The sequence below is a fragment of the Engystomops pustulosus genome, chromosome 11, assembly GCF_040894005.1.
Source record: "Engystomops pustulosus chromosome 11, aEngPut4.maternal, whole genome shotgun sequence".
NCBI lineage: Eukaryota > Metazoa > Chordata > Amphibia > Anura > Leptodactylidae > Engystomops > Engystomops pustulosus.
This window is the reverse complement of record NC_092421.1, coordinates 55,111,732-55,131,985: the sequence shown is the minus strand read 5'-3', so window position 1 is coordinate 55,131,985 and position 20,254 is coordinate 55,111,732. Positions and strand designations below refer to the sequence as shown.

At 42.0% G+C, this 20,254-nt stretch overlaps 1 protein-coding gene across 3 annotated transcripts in view; it reads left to right on the top strand.

Moving 5' to 3' along the window:
* The first annotated feature begins 1,273 nt into the window (after positions 1 to 1,273).
* Positions 1,274 to 20,254, top strand: part of MFSD13A (major facilitator superfamily domain containing 13A) — a 28,730-nt gene continuing 9,749 nt past the window's right edge. The window contains exons 1-3 of one of the 3 annotated variants that reach the window (XM_072131318.1): positions 1,274 to 1,295; positions 14,497 to 14,727; positions 19,032 to 19,111. In XM_072131318.1, coding sequence (XP_071987419.1) covers positions 14,563 to 14,727; positions 19,032 to 19,111 — 245 coding nt within the window. In that variant the 5' untranslated portion in view covers positions 1,274 to 1,295; positions 14,497 to 14,562. Of the gene's footprint in view, positions 1,296 to 4,101; positions 4,252 to 14,337; positions 14,425 to 14,496; positions 14,728 to 19,031; positions 19,112 to 20,254 lie in introns of those variants that run through there. The other 2 variants (XM_072131316.1, XM_072131317.1) reach the window with 2 other exon arrangements.

Sequence of the window (20,254 nt, the reverse complement as noted above, 5' to 3'; positions counted from 1 at the left end):
TCGGTCTGTGTGCTCTACCCACGTACACTGAATGATGCCGTGGTGGTGCCGTGTGATGACATCATGGAGTGTATTATAAGTGTAACAGGGCTGGTGTCAAACCTCTACAAATAGACTACTTAATAAAAAACAACATTTTATTGATATACACTAAAACATATTAAAAAACACACCCAATGTGTGTAACACATCACAACTGTCTAAAGCAGTGCGAGCTCCTATCAGCTGCCACCTAATAGTGCTACCTGTAAATGGAGAATCTCCGTCAGCCACATGGAACATGGTGATATGCGTTTCAGCTATATTCTTTATATGTCATACCATTAGGGGGCTTATTTGCTGGTATATTGCTTTGTATTGCATATTTACTTTACCAGTGGCAGCTGATAGGAGCTCACACTGCTTTATTGTAGACAGTTGTGATTTGTCGAAATTGAACTTTTGCCTGCTGGTAAATCAACAGACCAAAGACCAAAGGCATTGGCTACCCTTAAAGGGGTTTTCCATGAATCCTGAAAACTCCCTGAGGGCCAGGTAGGTTTAACAAAAATATCAGAAACAAAATAAAAATAAAGTGTACTTATACTGCTCAACATTGGAAGGGATCATAGGACCTGATTCGGCCGGTTCAGACACCTTTACAATGTCAGAGTGAGATGTGGCTGTTTAGGGGAAACATAGAAGCAAAGAAAGTGGATGTCCAATGTGATTTTTGCTACAGGTAACACATATATAGAAATACTTAATGTTTGGTTATATAACTCAATGTTTAGTAAAAAAGGTACATATAATAGGATTTATGGGAATGTATTCATCATGAGTGTAAAGTTGCATAGAAATGAACGTCATCGGCTTCCAATACACTTGAAGTCCTTGGTCATATGCTAATGTATTCACAGGGTGTTGGTGTATACTGCGTCTCTGTTCTCCACGACTTGTGCCATTAAACAAAGGCGCTAATGTCTCTGTATACATTGGTCACCGTTGGTATTCAACAGATCCATGGTCTCGTAGTAATATCTCATAGACTTACAGTCAACATCCTTACGAAAGCAGGATACCGTGAATTCCCTGTCTGTTTACCTGCTGGGTGTGAGACAAATGTGTATTTTGTAAGAAATCACACCTCTATTATATAGGTATTTAGAAACCATCATATTTGCAGGACATGTAAATGTGACCACATTGACAAGGGGGTGAGATAAAGGGATAAATACATAATACATTGGATAAACCTCTGTGTTCATTCCTAATACAGCAACGGCATGACAAGAGTAATCTGCGGAATTCTACAGGTATGAAAAATCCATCATTTTGCAGATAATTTGGCAGATATTTGAAAAGGATTCTCCAGGGAAAAGAAAAGGTCTTTAGCTCATGTACTGAAGAGATCCTATGCCCTCAGTCACTGCAAATTCTAAATGGTGCATGAGCATAGAGAGATAATAACATAGGGGCTTATTTACTAAGGGTCAGCAGACGTGGGTTTTGCGCGGCTGTAACAAATATTTAACAGGGGATTGTGTTGCATGTGATCGGATTGTGGTACAGTTGCGCCGGCTTTCATGCAACAGAAATCAGGGGGCGTGCCGTCAGATGATCCGATGGATTCGGACTGAGCGCAAGATTTAACTTTCAAATTGAGTCGCAATATCAAGCACTTACATACACCGGGAAGAAGAAGGTGAACTCGGGCGGACCTGAGCGGCGAAGCGACACATGTAGGATATTGGGCGCATGCTGGTAGTGAATCGCGGTGCAATCCGGTCAGACAATGTACTTTCAGGGAACAGGTCAGGACAGGTAAGTAAATGTGCCCCAACGCTGTGTCGGAGGGCCTGGGTCTCCACAGTACTACAATTTGAATTGACATGATCCAATGTTGATCTGACTCTCGAGGGGCAGGGGGACTGTAATTACACAACTATTTTAGCTTGTAGGATAACTGGGGGTGGGGGTGGGGGGTCCTATTATTCATAACAACAGGAGTCCCCAAGTCATTTTATCAAATGGCGAGGCAGTGCACATATGTTACTGCCACTCAGTGGGACTAATGGCCTGCAACGAGTGAAGTGGTGGCCACACATTGCAATCAACCAGGGGACAGACTGAACCCTGTTCCCCTGATTATAGATGGTGGAACCCCTACTCATCAGACACTTGTCTCTGAAAATCCCCCTGGGGCACTAGTTTTTGGCACTGATGATTGGGCATCACTAATGAAGACCAAGAGATGGATGCGACGCTGGAACCATGTGGCAGAGCATTATAAGAAGACCAGGAAAATCCCTGGTTTCCTAGTATTCCTGAACAAAAAATGCTTTATAGAGGACCTGTCTAGTTGATTTGTGACTCTAAATCATCTACAGGACCTTAACGGTCACATTAAAAAAAAAACATTTATACTCACCTAGATGTGTGTCCGATGAGGCACATTGGACTCACATCAGCAGATCGTGCGCCGGTGCCTCCTCTTGTGTTGCAGGAAGTAAATCCGGGACAGTATCCCTGGCTGCACTGGGCATGTGCCGCACCTACGGCATTTGTGCAGTGAAGCTGGGTATTACTACCAGGTGCAGGGAGCTCCAGACACAGGTAAGTATAAATATTTTTTATGTGACCGTTTAGGGGGCTATATGGGTGATGTGGTACACTAACCACCAGTTCATTGGGACCTGTGGGAGTCCCAAATTGTCCTCACAGGTTCCCTTTAATATCTGTGCAAAATATTGCTTCCTGTATGTAGGTTAGTGATACATTATAGATGCACAAAGCTATATACAGAATAGTTTATAGTTATCTTACTGTTTTTCTGGGAATCCTCAAACACCTCCTTTTGGAAAGTAGTATTGTTATCAGTCTCAGGAAAAGAATTATAACCCTAAAATCATGACATGGTTCCAATTATAAGCTAGTGATGGCAAGAGGATATATTTTTTAATATGGCACCTAAAGCATGAAGTCTGAAGTGACTCTCCTCCAAACCTGACTCATATCACGCAAAAAGTGACGCTTCTCAGATCAGTTGCATATGCCTTTGGAGGAGATGTTTTATATGTGAGCGGCTGGGATGACATATAAAAGAGGGAATTCTAGAAAGGACATTTCTAGAAAGGCACTTGTATGATCACATTTTTGGAATATGGTATGATCCACCACTTCAGGAATATATACATTGCACATTGGCCACAATGGTCAGAAAAAAGGACACTCTTTAGGCAAAACAAATTTATATATTAAATCGAATAATAATTTGACTTTTCCTCCTTAGTTATAAATTCAATATCTCATTGCACATCTACCATATGTCTTCCCTTAATGTGAACGGCTCCTTATGGAGCATCCAAAGGCTTCTACCACCAAATGCAAGATACAGATGATGGAAGGGGTACTGCGGTAACTAAAAGTTGTCCCCTCTCCCTATTGGTGGGGGCTAACTGCAGGGACGATATACTAAATGTGAATGAAGTTGAACATTCAGTCTGCTAAAATATCTGTCAATAGTTCCATAGACAGGGGTGTAATTAGGAAAGGCAGGGCCCCAAAGCAGACTTCTAAATGGGGCCCTCATAGATCCTCAGTAAATATACATATATATTTTTTGTTGTTGATAATATAATACAAATAAGTACAACACATATTAGGCATGCAGGCCCATCATTTAAACATATACATATTTGTATACTCAGACATTTATTCACTGATATATACATTTATACACACAGATCTGTCCCCGTGGCCTCCTAACACTGCAGGTCCCATAGCAGCTGCTATGGCTGCTACCGCTGTAGCCCCTGCCCATTGAGATAACAAAACCTGTTGGTCTGTACATATGGGTCACAGGACCCACTTTCTCGTGAGCATGAAGGTCCTTGCAGATCGGTTATTGCCTGTACTATAGAATAAACTATGGAATATCCCTTTAAGCCCTGAGTGAATAAGACCGCATTGACTTAATGTAAGTGAGCTGGCCGGTACACAGCACTGTCCCCCTGGAGCAGCATACGTGAGAGCCATGAGCCCTGTGCACACTGTCACGTCAGCCTCCTGTCACCAGCTCTGCCACCGTGGCAGCCATCTATGTGCTCCGTGCACAGCGTCATGTCCTCAGCCGCCGCTCCACAGCGACCTCTACCGCAGCCACCGGGAGCTGCAGCTCGGCTCGATTCCATCTGGGCTCCGATCTCCGTACAAGTAGGAGGAAATGAAGAGACATCCGGCTGCCGGGAGCTGAGCCCGTCCCGGGGAGCGGTAAGTGGCCTGTGCTGGGTTATAGGGGGTTATCTGGGCACTGCCCCTTGTCCTGGCTGTCCTCCTCCATGCTGCCAGGATTGTAGCGGCACGTAGTCCCCATGTCATGAGTAATATGCTCTATAGAGGGATTATAAAGAAGCTTCGATGATCATCTCATGTCTAGCTATTCCATATGTGTCTATTTATTCCATACCTATCTTTCTATATCTATACTTTATGTATATATCTACCTATATAGCCTATGTATAATGATAATAATAAGCAGACAGTGCTCCAAAAATGAAGTAAAAAATGTTCTCTTCAATATTAAATAAATCCACCTTTCCACTTTTCACTTCATTTCTGGTGTCCGTCTTGTTTTCGTTTTATAATTTGTGGAGGACCTGATGCTCGGTCCTATATAATATGCACAGAACGTGTGATCATGGCTAAAGGCTACGCTCCGAAACGCGTAGATCTTTTGTTACTATGTGTCTGTATCCTTGCCGTGTTATGCCAGTTTTTAAGGAATAAAGCATGGATTTATACACAACTCATTGGAGTGCTGGACATCAACTTTGCTATCGTTAACCATGCACCCAACTTTTTCCAGTTTTTCAGCTTCGGTCATGAGGCTGCGTTCACACGTTCAGTTTTCCAGGTGCAGTTTTTTAAACCAAAAGCACGTGTGGATCCTAATGGTTGAGAACATATAATTGAGTGGTGCTACTCCTCCCTCCTCTGTTTTCCTGGTTTGGACATGGAAAAACTGCATCTGAAAAACCGAACGTGCGAATGCACCCTGAACCATCTAATTGTTTCTATACAGCAGTGATGGCAAACCTTTTAGACACCAAGTTCCCAAACTACGACCAATTCCCACATATTTTTTGCAAAGTGCCAAAGCGACAATTTAAGCATGTATTACTCCCTGCTATGTTACATGTTTAAATTGTATAGGCACCTGAGGACACCAATACAGTAGAAAGAAGGAGAAGAAATTTGGATTATCATTGTAGTTTCCTTCTAGGGTCCTGGGCTGCCTGGGAATGCAAGAGGCCTTTAGTCCTGTCTGGAGAAATCTGCGCTGGGGTTGGTGCGGGTGCCCATAGAGAGGGCTCTGAGTGCCACCTCTGGCACCTGTGCCATAGGTTCGCCATCACTGCTATATAGCATCTCATCAAGGGGGATAACTAGGAGAGGCAGGGCCCCATAGCAGGCTTCTCAGTGGGGGCCCCTCTTCCCACTTAAAATTATAATAATAATCTTTATTTATATAGCGCCATCAAATTCTGTAGCTCTTTACAAATCAAAAATATACATATTTGTATACTCACTCATGCGAGTTGCAATCACACATTTATACACTCATTTGTTCAACCATACAGTGCCATATACAAACGTACAGCATATATACACATACCATACACCGTATGTATACACATCACATTTGTTATATACATATTTTGCTGTAAGATATGCAGCATAATATGTGTATAATGGTGCACATCCTCCATTTTTCATGGTACGTTCATACGTGGTGTAACGCATACGCTTTCAAACGCATCAGAACAGCTGAGAAGAGGAGATTTGCCTGATTACATAGTTGTTAACCCATGCGTTTTGTAAACACAATGTTAACAGCTATGTAATCGGGCAAATCACCTCTTCTCTTTATTTCCATATGTGGACGCACCCTCAGGCCGCATTTACACGTGTTTTGGCCTGTGTTTTCATTGCATTTGAAACGCATTGCAACAGCTGAGGAGAGGTGATTTGCCTAATTACATTACTGGTTACGTTTGTTAACGCAAGCGTTAAAAATACACATGCATTAACATTGTGTTTGTAATGCGTTTTGTAAACGCAAATGTTAACAGTAATGTAATTAGGCAAATCGCCTCTCCTCAGCTGGCCAAAACGCAACATGTGAACGCGCCCTCAGTGTTTCTGTTTAGAAGATGGGGCCCCCTGACACTACAGGCCCCAATAGCAGCTGCTACCACTGTAATTATGCCCCTGCATCTCATATCTATTTATTCAAAGGTACAACACAAAGGTTAAACTGCCTCTGACCATGTGACCAGCCTCATTTACATAATAAAGAAATGACGATTTTACAATGATTAATGTATGAATTGACTAGATAAAGGCTGGGATGGATCCTTGTGAGCTGCTCCAACAGGTAGTAGTGACAGATATAGTGACACAGACCTGATGACAGGTGTCCTTTAATAATAATTCCTTTATTTATATAGAGCCAAAGTATTCTGCAGCGCTGCACAGAGCTAATTGCTGAGGGTCTCATTCTTTTGATCTGTGGAGGTTGCAGCTATCTGTTCTGCCAATCACAAATATTTACATTTCTATGAATTAACCCCTTAATGACCGCCCTATCTGGTTTTTACGGCGGTCATTAAGGGTACTTCTTCTGACGCGACGCCTTTCTACGGCGCCGCGTCAGAAGAAGATTTCGGGACATCGGGTCAGTATAGTGCCGGTGTCGGGCTGTGATATCACAGCCCAGACCCGGCACTAACACCCGGGATCGGAAAAACTCAGATCCCGGGTGATTAACCCCTTACACGCCGCAGTCAAGCATGACTGCGGCGTGCAAGTGTGTCCCCCGTGGATCGGACCCCCCCCCTGTGTGCTTACCGGGGGATACGATCCCTCCTGCCAATGCCCCGGGTCCCGACGAGTGACCCGAGGCTGTCGGCTTCTCTCCCCGCCGGTTCTGCCTTCCTGGCAGGACCCGGCTGTAAGTAACTGAGCATGCGCAGCATGCTCAGTTACTTACACTATACACTGCAATACAAGTGTATTGCAGTGTAAAGGCTTGAATAAGCGATCGGATGATCGCTTATTCAAGCCAAGGAGTAGAAAATGTAAAAAAGTTAAAAAAAAAAAAAATCTTTTTATAATATAATTAAAATAAAAGTCCCATAATCTCCCCAGTAACACATAAAATGCAAATACAGTAAATAAAACACAAAAACATACATATTTGGTATCACCGCGTCCGTATTAATCTGTACAATAAATCTAAATCAATATTGAACCCGCTCGGTGAACTACGTAAAAAAAAAACTCAGAAAACTTCCCATAATATACAATTTTTCATCAAACACCATCACAAAAAATGTTCTAAAAAGTGATCAAAAAAAGTTACGTTCCGTAATATGATACGACTGAAAAGAACAACTGTTTTGCAAAAAATAAGCCCTCAACCAGGTCTGACAACAGAAAAATACAGAAGTTATGGCCCTGAAAAGTTGTCAATAGTAAAAACAATGCGATTTTCTCCAATATTGGTTTTGCGCAGGAAAATTAAGCAAAAATAAGAAAAACTATATAAATGAGGTATCACCGCAATCGTAGTGACCAGAGAATAAAGATAAAATATTATTTTTACGTTACAGTGAGCGGGGGAAAAGAATTCTAACAATCCAAAATAAAAATTGATGATTTTGTTTGTGTCCCCCTTGAAATAGTTAATAAAATCTCAAGAATAAGCTATAGACCCCCAAAATAAATTATCTATACATTGTATCTCATCCCATAAAAAATAAGCCTCATATGTTTGTATTACCAAAAAAAATAAAAATTTATAGGTCGTACAATGTGACAATACAAATCTGCTGTGATTGGCGCCTCCATTCATTCTATACTCGGCCGTGCGCCCGTACAGAAGTTTACCACCACATATGGGGTATCAGTACACTCGGGAGGAATTGGGCATCAAGCGTTGCAGTGCGTTTCATCATTTAATTTATTCTGAAAATTTCAGTTTTGGCCTAAATGAATGTATTTTCCAAAAAAAATTCTATAGTTTCTAAATCGCAGGTCCATATTTTTTAACCCATGTGAAACACTTAAAGGGTTAATGGACTTAATAGAAGTTGTTTTACATACGTTGAGGGGTGAAGTTTCTATAGTGGGGTAATTTATGGGGTTTTACTATTATTTAGGCCTCTCAAAGTCACTTGGAAGCTGAGTTGTCCCTCAAAATGTGAGTTTTGGCAATTTTCATGAAAATAAGAAAAATCGCACCTAAAGTTCTGCACCTCATAACATCCTAGAAAAGTGAGAGGACGCATAAAATATCATCCCAACATAAAGCAGATATTCTGTAAATGTTAATTATCAAGCTTTTTGGGTAGTTTTACATCTTTTCTGGAAACCAGAACATTTCAAACTTGGAAAGTGAAGAATTTTTACAAACTTTTGCCAAATTTTCACTTTTTTTCAGAACGAAACGCAAAACTTATCACTTAAATTTTATAACTAATATGAAGTACAATGTATCACGAGAAAACATTCTCAAAATCACCGGATATGTTAAAGCGTTCCGAAGTTATAACCAATTATCGTGAGACTTGTCAGATTTGAAAAATCGAGTCTGGTCAATGAGCTGAAAACTAGTGTCGGTGATAAGGGGTTAAGATATAGAGCAAGATCTTACATTTTTTAATGGCAGGACAGCCTTATGTTAAGAAAGTGGTAGAGGTTGTCACATGACTATTTTCTATTAGGGTGATGCCACACGTGGCGTTTTGGTCCGTTTTTAAGCATGCTTTTTCAGTCCGCTTAAAAACGCATCTGTTTTTGACCGTTTACCATGCGTTTGGCTGCTTACAACTTGTTCATCTGTTAAGATAATTGGGAAAAACGGACAAAAACTGTAAAAAATGGATAAGTTTTATAAATGCATGCTTTTTTAAACAGACTGAAAACACATGCTTAAAAACAGACCCAGAATGTCATCACCATCGGTTGATGAGTAGATTATGATGGCATAGTCTACTGCCCAATTATAAAATAGAAGCTCCGCAACACAATCATATGTGCTCAGACATTCTGGTAACCTTATTACTATTTGGTTATTATTTTATCCCTGCTTTATGTTGGAAAGTTAACAATTTCCCAATATACTTTGTGTATCAGTTCATTACAGTTTTCCAGGTCAGCTGTCATTCTATAGAAAGCTTCATTGTTTATTCCTGTATATAGAGGCATGTCCATGGTCATGTGATGTCACACAGGTGTACAGCTCATTAGGGTATTCGCATGCCATGCACCTGTGTGACATCACACGACCAAGGATATAACGAGCCGTGCACCTGTGTGACATCACACGACCAGGGATATAACGAGCCATGCACCTGCGTGACATCACATACCTAGGGATATAACGAGCCGTGCACCTGTGTGACATCACATGACCAGGGATATAACGAGCCGTGCACCTGTGTGACATCACATGACCAGGGATATAACGAGCCGTGCACCTGTGTGAGATCACATGACCAGGGATATAACGAGCCATGCACCTGTGTGAGATCACATGACCAGGGATATAACGAGCCGTGCACCTGTGTGACATCACATGACCAGGGATATAACGAGCCGTGCACCTGTGTGACATCACATGACCAGGGATATAACGAGCCGTGCACCTGTGTGAGATCACATGACCAGGGATATAACGAGCCATGCACCTGTGTGACATCACATGACCAGGGATATAACGAGCCGTGCACCTGTGTGACATCACATGACCAGGGATATAACGAGCCGTGCACCTGTGTGACATCACATGACCAGGGATATAACGAGCCGTGCACCTGTGTGACATCACATGACCAGGGATATAACGAGCCATGCACCTGTGTGACATCACATGACCAGGGATATAACGAGCCATGCACCTGTGTGACATCACATGACCAGGGATATAACGAGCCATGCACCTGTGTGACATCACATGACCAGGGATATAACGAGCCATGCACCTGTGTGACATCACATGACCAGGGATATAACGAGCCGTGCACCTGTGTGACATCACATGACCAGGGATATAACGAGCCGTGCACCTGTGTGACATCACATGACCAGGGATATAACGAGCCGTGCACCTGTGTGACATCACATGACCAGGGATATAACGAGCCGTGCACCTGTGTGACATCACATGACCAGGGATATAACGAGCCGTGCACCTGTGTGACATCACATGACCAGGGATATAACGAGCCGTGCACCTGTGTGAGATCACATGACCAGGGATATAACGAGCCGTGCACCTGTGTGACATCACATGACCAGGGATATAACGAGCCGTGCACCTGTGTGACATCACATGACCAGGGATATAACGAGCCATGCACCTGTGTGACATCACATGACCAGGGATATAACGAGCCATGCACCTGTGTGACATCACATGACCAGGGATATAACGAGCCATGCACCTGTGTGACATCACATGACCAGGGATATAACGAGCCATGCACCTGTGTGACATCACATGACCAGGGATATAACGAGCCATGCACCTGTGTGACATCACATGACCAGGGATATAACGAGCCATGCACCTGTGTGACATCACATGACCAGGGATATAACGAGCCATGCACCTGTGTGACATCACATGACCAGGGATATAACGAGCCATGCACCTGTGTGACATCACATGACCAGGGATATAACGAGCCATGCACCTGTGTGACATCACATGACCAGGGATATAACGAGCCATGCACCTGTGTGACATCACATGACCAGGGATATAACGAGCCGTGCACCTGTGTGAGATCACATGACCAGGGATATAACGAGCCGTGCACCTGTGTGAGATCACATGACCAGGGATATAACGAGCCGTGCACCTGTGTGAGATCACATGACCAGGGATATAACGAGCCATGCACCTGTGTGACATCACATGCCTAGGGATATAACGAGCCGTGCACCTGTGTGAGATCACATGACCAGGGATATAAGGAGCCATGCACCTGTGTGACATCACATGCCTAGGGATATAACGAGCCGTGCACCTGTGACCGTTTTTATACGCAGGAAATAAACAATGAAGCGTCTTATCGAATGCCACAAAGCCAAGATCTAGAAAACTGAAGGAATTAATACACAAAGTACATTGGAAAATTGTGTAACTTTTTATTTTACAAAGAACAGCATTTACTTGCTTAAGCTGGACAATCCCTTTAAGGAAACACCTCTTCAGACCTGTCAGACATCACAAGGCTATACTTGTGAGTTACGCCTGCTATTTTGTAACAGGTAAAGGCAGCAAATGCAGGGAGGATAGTTATATATAGTAGCACTTCTGACATATAGGCACATAGTTGAGGAATGGCCTTAGGGTGATGGCAGACGTGCCGCCTGCCCACCCACCAGGGCGGGCCGCGGCCCATTCGCATCAGCGTTTCTATGGAAACGCCTGCAATCGGGAACGAGCCGGTGTTTTGCGTTAATTTAATGCGGCACATCTGCCATCACCCTTAGAGTAAAGACTATAGTAGCAACAAGTTCTAGCTGTTTTTTAACCATTTGTAACTCTTTGTCTAATAAATCAAACGCAGAGCTTAAGCCGGTTCAGCTCAAGATTGGTGCTGAGCCAGCATTGTAAAACACGGGGTGTCAGCTGTAACTAACAGCTGACTCCCCAGTGTAACACCCGCAACCGTGGCATTTAAACTGCCTGGCAGAGGCCTCTCCCCCAAAACATACTGGTAGATTGTGAGCCCCACGGGGACAGGGACTGACTTGGCCAGCTCTGTGCTGCACTCCATCATGATAATCCAGGAGCACTTACTCATAGATCCAGGCACCATGACTATGGTAATCTTCCTATTTCTTCCTCTTCTTTAGACATGAGCGACCAGTAGTTTCATCTCATGTTCGGCCGCACACCACGGAAGTATTTCCAGGCGAATAGTCAGTCTGCCAATCATGGCCATGGCTAGTAGCAAGGGGCGTCAATTTGCTGGATAGGCTGAGAGGATCTTCTGTTCTCTCCATGTGCAGTTCCCAGAAAAAGGATATCCCATAAATGTCCAATAGAGATTGATGGTCTTGTGACCCGTCTCACAGGCGCAGTAACTAGAGAGATGGCCTTCTCCATTCACTTCCAGATATATCCCAACATGCTGTTCTCAAGACCAGGGGGACCCTATTTACATCTCATGAAAAAAACTATTAAAAAAATTTAAGTTCACGTACATCACGTAGGTTAAAATATCTTCTGAATGCTGTAATTTAAAGGTGACCAAACATGCTGTCGCACCAATGAACAAATTCTTGCTCTTTGATTTATGAGAAGGCCATTGGGTTGACCTGTTCTATGACCATTACCCAGTGACAGTCAGGTATAATGATGACAATTCTGGTAGTTAAATGGGATTGTCATAATGGGTTAATCGTTGCAGCGACTGTAATACGTGGCAGGGTATTATTTACTGTGTGAATATAGCTCTAGGGAGAAGTTTGGGAACTGGTGGATTGTTTCCATATACTTGTGATTGTCTTGCTGATTTTTTTTGTGTGCATAGTCATTTTGAGGTTTACCATAAAAACATGGGCTCCGGGCAGGAGAACATAATCTACGTAACACAGATAATCACGGGTTATTGTTGGTTTTCCTTTCATCTGTGTGTCGTGTTATTTTTCAACTACCTAGGTCAACAATGTTCCTACACGAATGCCTTCATGTCTCCCTTAAAGTCCTGTGACCCTTTAATTACAATGAAAGGTTTTGACAGGTCATCTTGTAACGTGTGACCATAAATAGTAGAGGAACCTCAATTCATACGGACTGACGGATGTCCAGACTCTGTAGAAGTCAATGATCCAACATGTTCTATCCTGTCCTAAAAGAAACAAGCCACCGCTAGAAGTGTCTGCCGTCTATACATGGACACTGTCAAGCCAGTGGTGCGTATGTATTGATGGGTAAAAAAGGAATATTTGTAGGCCAACAGTTATTTCCAATATCAATCTAGCAAGTCAATTGCCATTTGTTTAAACAGGTTTTCTGAAGGTTAAAAAAACACCTGACCTTGGTTTGTTACAGTCCAGCTTTTCACCGTTTCTATTTGGAAGAAGTTAGCAATGTTTCTCAAACTTTGGACAACCCCTTTAAATGTCCATATAAACTGCTATACCAACTTCATCGCCCCCTATAAAGTTTGCATAATGCTGACAACACTTTTCCTGTTTGCACATGGATATGTTCTTCTGCCAAGAGGCTAAGGGCAATGTCACACGTTAACGTTTTGATTCCGTTTTGTAACAGAGTCAAAGAGCCCTGGGGGGCCCGCAGAAGAATGCATATGCAAATCTATGCGATGGGCAATGAGCGTCCGGTGTCTTGCATATACACAATACAAGATGCCGGGCGCTGATTGTCGATCGCATGCGTTTGCCTGAATGACCACGGGCCGCCCCAGTTTGAAAAACGCATGCATTTTTTGAAAATGCATCCGTTTTTGTCAGGTTTGATCAATTATATTAATTCAAACTGGTCAAAAACACCATGTGTGGCATCACCCTTAGGTGTATGGCCTCCTTTAAATTGAGCCATTGTTGCAGACGTGTTAGCATATTATGCATAAATAACACTTTATTATTGTTAAGTACTTAAAATGATTGATTTAATGTAATAGAATTAAACTGCAGTAGTTGACCTGGCCTGTGGACATATGGGGGCGCTGTTTCTATAAGAAAGTAGCCGTGTTTTCTAATCGGGGAGGACTCCTATAATAAGCTTGCAAAGTTCCTTTGCCTATTAACCCCCTAATGATCTGTAAGTTGCTTTTTTTTTTACATTTAGTTTGTTGCAAGTTTCAAAGGGGAAGTGATTTGCAAGTTACATATTCTGCTACTTCCTATGTTGTGCCTCATTTCTCATCTGCTTGGAAATTCCCTTGTTCAATATGATCTAATGCGGTGACATCTGATCGGTCTGGAGTTGACCCTTCTGACAGCTGCATCTTTATACAAAGTATCAAGTTTCCTTGGATAAGTTTGTAGAATGTTCATAGAAATACAATGCAACAATGTGTGGATGTCTTGTTATCACCTTCACCTTGGTGGAGCGAGACGTGATGATCCTGCCATCACTCTGTCGTTGTCCTCCTCCCCCGTGCCCAAGGCTAAATTCTACACGTACACACGTTCCATGAGGCAGGGGATTCTATTTTAAAAAAAATCTAAATTATGTAAAAATTGAGTGAAAAAGGGAATGTTGTAATCTTGTTGAACAGGTTTGGACATGATATTTTGAGTTATTCTAGGTGATGTGAGCTCCTTGCTTTTGATCTATATACATGTAGCAATTGATAGAACAGTCATGTATATGACAGATGTTTGTCCTCTGTTACAGTGAGTATTATAGCCCCTTGTGTTATTACTGTTGGATAGTTATTGGTATTATCCTTCTGTTTTGTTTTGCAGGACAAGTGATGTGGATACAGTATGGATGACCCACCATAGCCCGTGCCAGCTCCTGAATATCCTACCATGGGCTTAAGGATCGCCGCAGGGGTCTTCCACCTCCCCACAGCCGTTCTCTATGGATCCTTGTCCTTCTTTTTATCCGTCCTGCACAATGTTTTCTTGCTCTACTATGTGGATACCTTTGTCTCTGTTTACAAGATCGATAAACTTTCCTTCTGGATCGGAGAGGTCAGTCTCTTAAAGCTCATCCTTCTGCGTGTGATGAATATGGGTGTTTTATAATTTTATAATAACATATTGCAGATTCATATCCAAGTCAGATCTGGAGTAGTTATTTAAAATAAGTCTTGGTTGTGATTTTGTTTTATAGAATAAGAAAATGCTCTAACAAAATATTATAATAGGCTTAAGGAGGCTGGGGTACAATGTAGCTGCAATTTTCACTGGGATAGGAGCCTAGTGTGGGGAGGCAATCTGGCTAGCCGTGGTCAGCGGGGCATTGTTTAAAGGGAACCTGTCACCAGGGACCTCATTTTCATTAGACAGGTTGCAAAAGCCCATTACAGCTGCAAATTTGTCTGCTTTCTCTAAGCATTTGCATTACAATGTAATTGTGTGTTATAACTTACCTTTCACCCTGACAGAATCCTCTGTGTAGTCCCAAGGGTTGGGCTTTGGTTTGGATGCATTTCAAAAAACATGTTCAAAAACATGTGACTTGTATGTGCTGCAGACTCCTCAGCTCTTGGCCCCCACCTTTGTGCTCCTGTACAGCTCCTCCCTCTTATACAGGAGCAATATTGTTCACATGTTGTTTTTTTGAGCCCTGGGACTACACAGAGGATTCTGTCAGGATGCCAGGTAAGTTATAACACACAATTATATTGTTATGCAAATGCTTAGAGCAAGCGGAAAGGCATATTTGCACTGCAGCTGTAATGGACTTCTGTAACCTGTCTTTCGTGAAAATTAGGTCCCCGGTGACAGGTTCCTTTTAAGGCAAAAGTGTCTCACAGTGGGTTTCCTGAACTATCCTGCATGTATGTGGTAGAACCTGATGGCTGCCATTGTCGGGTGGCAGTGTAGGAGGCATCCTAGATGGATTGCAGTGTGGCTGACATAGTATAAGTGGTGCACTGTGATTGTCATGGCCCAGGTTTTGTAATTGGACATTGTAGTGTGATCGGCATTGGCAAAGATGACCATAAGATTCTACTATTGTGATATAATGTATATATGTAAAGATTTTGAGACATTATGTATTATCACTTTGCCATTACAATTTTTTCTTTAATAAAAGTTACCTGATTTAAAAAAAGATGGCAATGAGACAGCTGTTGCTTTGGGGGTGACAGTGTGATTGATATTGTATGGGGGTAGTACAATGGAGAGGGGTTAGCTATGACCAAAATTGTAGTAGTTTGTTTGACATTGACAACCAGAGATATATCTACCACATTCTAGAATGGGGTAATGTATTTGCACTGGTTGGTTCCACCCTGCTGGAAGAGTTGGTGTCTTTGCTATCTCTGTGTATCCTGTAGATAAGAAGTGGTCCCTTTCTTTATATTGTTGTCACTTGAAAGCTCATGTATTTCCTGTTCCCACTTCGGTTGTACGACACATGACTGTAGGTGTGTTATATGGAGCTGCAGGACAATGTGTTCTGTACTGGCTGTATCCTGGGGGGGTCACTTCGATGTATACTCAGCACATGCCTTTCTTATACTAATGGAAACACCTTGTGATCCTGTCACTCTGAATACATCAAAGACCATCAATGTCCTGATTGATGATGACCAGAACGTGTGAAGAAGGCTTCCTCCTCCTCCTCCTCCTCCTCCTCCTAGACTCTTCTTAAGAAGTGCTTTCTTATATATAGTTTTTACTGCAGTCATTCCAATGGCTAGGGGTATAATAATGTTTTTTTACCGTCCACGTGGCTGCTCTTAGCCTGTCAGTAGACTTCAAGCTGCAATTCATGACATCTTGTATTTCCTCTATAGAACAGATAAACATAAAGGAGCTCCTTTTATAGGCAAGCCAGATTTATCATTGTACTATAGTCCTCTGGATACCCTGCTCCTAAAAATGTATTGTATTGATAAAGCGAAGGGTAACACCTAGTTGACTATCTTTATACTGCAGCCTTTGTATTTCAGCGCCTATCTTAAAGGGCACCTACCACCACAAATCTACCTATAAAGGTAGATCGGGTGGTAGGTGAATCAATGGGACGTGAGGATAGCCCTTTTAAGGGCTAATCCTCACGTCCCCGCACTTTTTTGTAAACTTTTATTACCCTAATATGTTAATTTTGTTATGCGGCTACTTGGGCGTGGAGTAGCCGCATCTGAGGTTACACGAGGCGGCTACTCCACGCCCCGATAGCCACTTTACCCCTCCTACTCACCATGTTCGGTTAATTAACATATTAGGGTAATAAAAGTTTACAAAAAAGTGCGGGGACGTGAGGATTAGCCCTTAAAAGGGCTATCCTCACGTCCCATTGATTCACCTACCACCCGATCTACCTTTATAGGTAGATTTGTGGTGGTAGGTTTCCTTTAAAGGAAATCTACCATCAAAAGCTATCATGATAAACCAGGGACACTTGCTCATAGATTCAGGCACTGTAACTGCGGTAATCTTCTTATATTTGTTATCTATGGCCTCCTTCCTTCTAAAACCAACTTTTATTCAGCCAAAGTGCTCTGGGGGAGGCGTTACCAGAGCTCTTCAGTGCTGCAGATTCAGGCTGTTAGAATGAGTAGAACATGTCTCCCCCTCCCTTGCTCTATCGATTCCCCCTTCCCTTACTCTATCCCTCCTCCCTCTGCATGTGTAATCTAGAAGAAGTAGGAGGTACGGGGGAAGGGGGGGGAGAGAGACCTGCTCTGCTCATTGTAATAGCTTGTGAAGCTTAAAGTCCATTAGTATAATCATAAAAGTTGATTTTACAAATATAAGCAGATTACCACAGTCACGGTGCCTGGATCTATGAGTACTGTCCCTGGTTTATCATGATGGATTTATTGCAGGTAGATCTCCTTTAAGGAGATTCCATTGTTTAGCAGAACAATATAATAAAGTTACACAATATTCCAATATACTTTCTGTATCCATGCTTGGCAGTTTTTAATACATTAGACTTTTTCTAATACAAACTACAATATATGATTAAAAAAAATTGGCCCACCCTTTAGGAACTTTTCATATTGTCCTTAGGAGTAAGTTACGTTTTTGGCTTTTATGGTTTTATAAAATAATTTCTGCTGCTTTGCTGAAAGTTGTTAACCAGCTCTGTATTATATCTTCACTTCTGTCTGTAATTTTTAACGTACAAACTGAGAAATGGAATAAACTGATCTTCAAAGTCTTTCAGGAAACCACAAAATCTTCAGATATTAGAAACAGCTGGAAAATACCCGACCCTGCTCTATCCTCATCCCTCCCTCACTTCCGCTGCTTTGAGGAGTCATGGGGAATACAGGCAGTCCCCGGGTTACGTATAAGATGGGTTCTGTAGGTTTGTTCCTAAATTGAATTTGTATGCAAGTCAGAATTGTATATTTCATAATTGTAACCTCAGACAAATTTTTTTTTTTGGCCTCTGTGTCATTAGGATTTTAAAAATGTTGGGTTGTCATAAGAACCAGGATAAAAAATAAATCTTCATTAGAGACACCTGTGATAAGCTGTTTATTGTAGCCTGGGGCTAATGTACAGTAAATTACCAATTACCAGAGGTCCATTTGTAACTAGGGGTCGTATGTAAGTCGGATGTTCTTAAGTAGGGGACCACCTGTACATTCTTAAAGGCTGCACTCTTAAAGGGTTCGATACAATACCCCAGACTAAATAACCCCAGTCTATGAAGTGATTGACCATATCTGTAACCACAGGAAAGGCAAAGTCTTGATGTTCTGTGTCGTTTTTTGAATATCTTGCCCATACTCTAAGGCAGTGGTGGCGAACCTATGGCACGGGGGCCAGAGGTGGCACTTAGAGCCCTCTCTTTGGGCACCCAGGCCATGGCCCAGCACAAAGGTCAACATTCAGGACTCAAGACCTGAATCAAGGAGGTATGGACAGAGCTTGATTATCATTGTAGCCTCTTCTTGGGCGCATGATTCATCCTGTCAAGAGGACTTTAGAGGAAAACTACAATAACAATCCAAATTTCTCCTTCTTTCTCTTGTATTGGTATCATCAGGTCGCCAATACGTTTGAAACCTGTGAATATCTTTAAATTGGCATTTGGCACTTTGTGAAAATATCTGGCTTTTGCTTGTAGATTTGGCAGTCCATGCCTAAAAGGTTCGCCATCACTGCTCTAAGGGGTGTTGCTTTGGCCAGACATTTAGTTGGAGACCCCCCCCCCCAACCCTTTTATCTATAATCCATATAAACCTGAATCCCTTATAGAAAAAGTATGTAGTCCTTTTATACTGATATAAAGGAGCAGATGTTACATTTTGTTATATAACAAAGTAACTAAAATAGAAAAAAAAATGTTTTGTCATTTGCAGACCGTCTTCTTGATCTGGAACAGTCTAAATGACCCGTTGTTTGGATGGCTCAGTGATAGGATCTTCCTGAACGCAAAACAGTAAGTCTGGATATCCGTGTAATCAACAATCCCTAATATAAAGGGAGGCTCCAGGAAAATGGTTGTCAAGGTCCCCTCTGATGTCATCAACAAAGCCCAGACAACTCTGCCTGTCTGTCTGGGGGAGCGCTGCTTATTCCTCCGGATGGAACGTACACATTACAATTCACTTGGCTGAAACACAAAGAGCAATGATCTTTGTTATTATATTAATATATTATATTATATTGTTATCAATGGTTTTTATTACATTTTATTATGACAATTTATGACTTCCTGTTGTTACTGTTATATTATTTGCATCTGTTTGTATTGACCTTTTAGGAAAAAAAATTTTTTTTTTATTTTCTGAGATTTAAAAAATGCTTAATGATGCACTTCAATGAGACAATTGGGGAAAAACAGGTGAAGTTTTCAAATTGCCTGAATTTTGCCTGGCTCAGTGTATGAGGGCTCCAAAATCTCTTCTGATTGGAGATATCGGGGGAGATGAGGATCAGTTATGTTGGAATTCAACTACCTGATCCTTCGGCTCTGGGTTGAGGTCTCCAGTCGTTACACATATGTTTTCTGTCTGCTGAGTTGATCATACAGGTAAATGAGAGAGATATATAGGACGAAACATTGGGGCAGATTTTAGAAAGGGATAGAAAGTCTTATGCTGCATAAGATTCATTTAAGTGTCTGGTGCTGGGTGATAAATCTGGTGCAGTTTAAGACTGTCTAGTCGTGCTCTGCACCTCCTATTAGTTGGCTTACTTTTCGCCACAAAACTATTTTTGACCTTGCCCCTTTCAATAGGCCACAACTCTTTGTCAAACTAGCCGTTCGAGTGCCCGAAAACTGTTTAATACCCTTTTATAAATGTGCAGCAGAAAGGGTTTTTTGTTAGTAAAAATGATGATGCAATCCTGTCGTAGACAGATGAATAAATCTCACATATATAGTCTTTAGCCCTTGAGATCCATGAAACTATACCTTTTGTGTGTTTTGTTAGTAGCAGCAAGACTGTGAAAATGCATTTGTATTACAGGATTATAGTTGGTGCACCAGAGTAATGTCCCCAAACTGCTGTGTTCTTTGATCTCTAATGGGCAGAGGGGATGGGCAGTGATGTGATCTCACACACTAGTGAACCTCAGT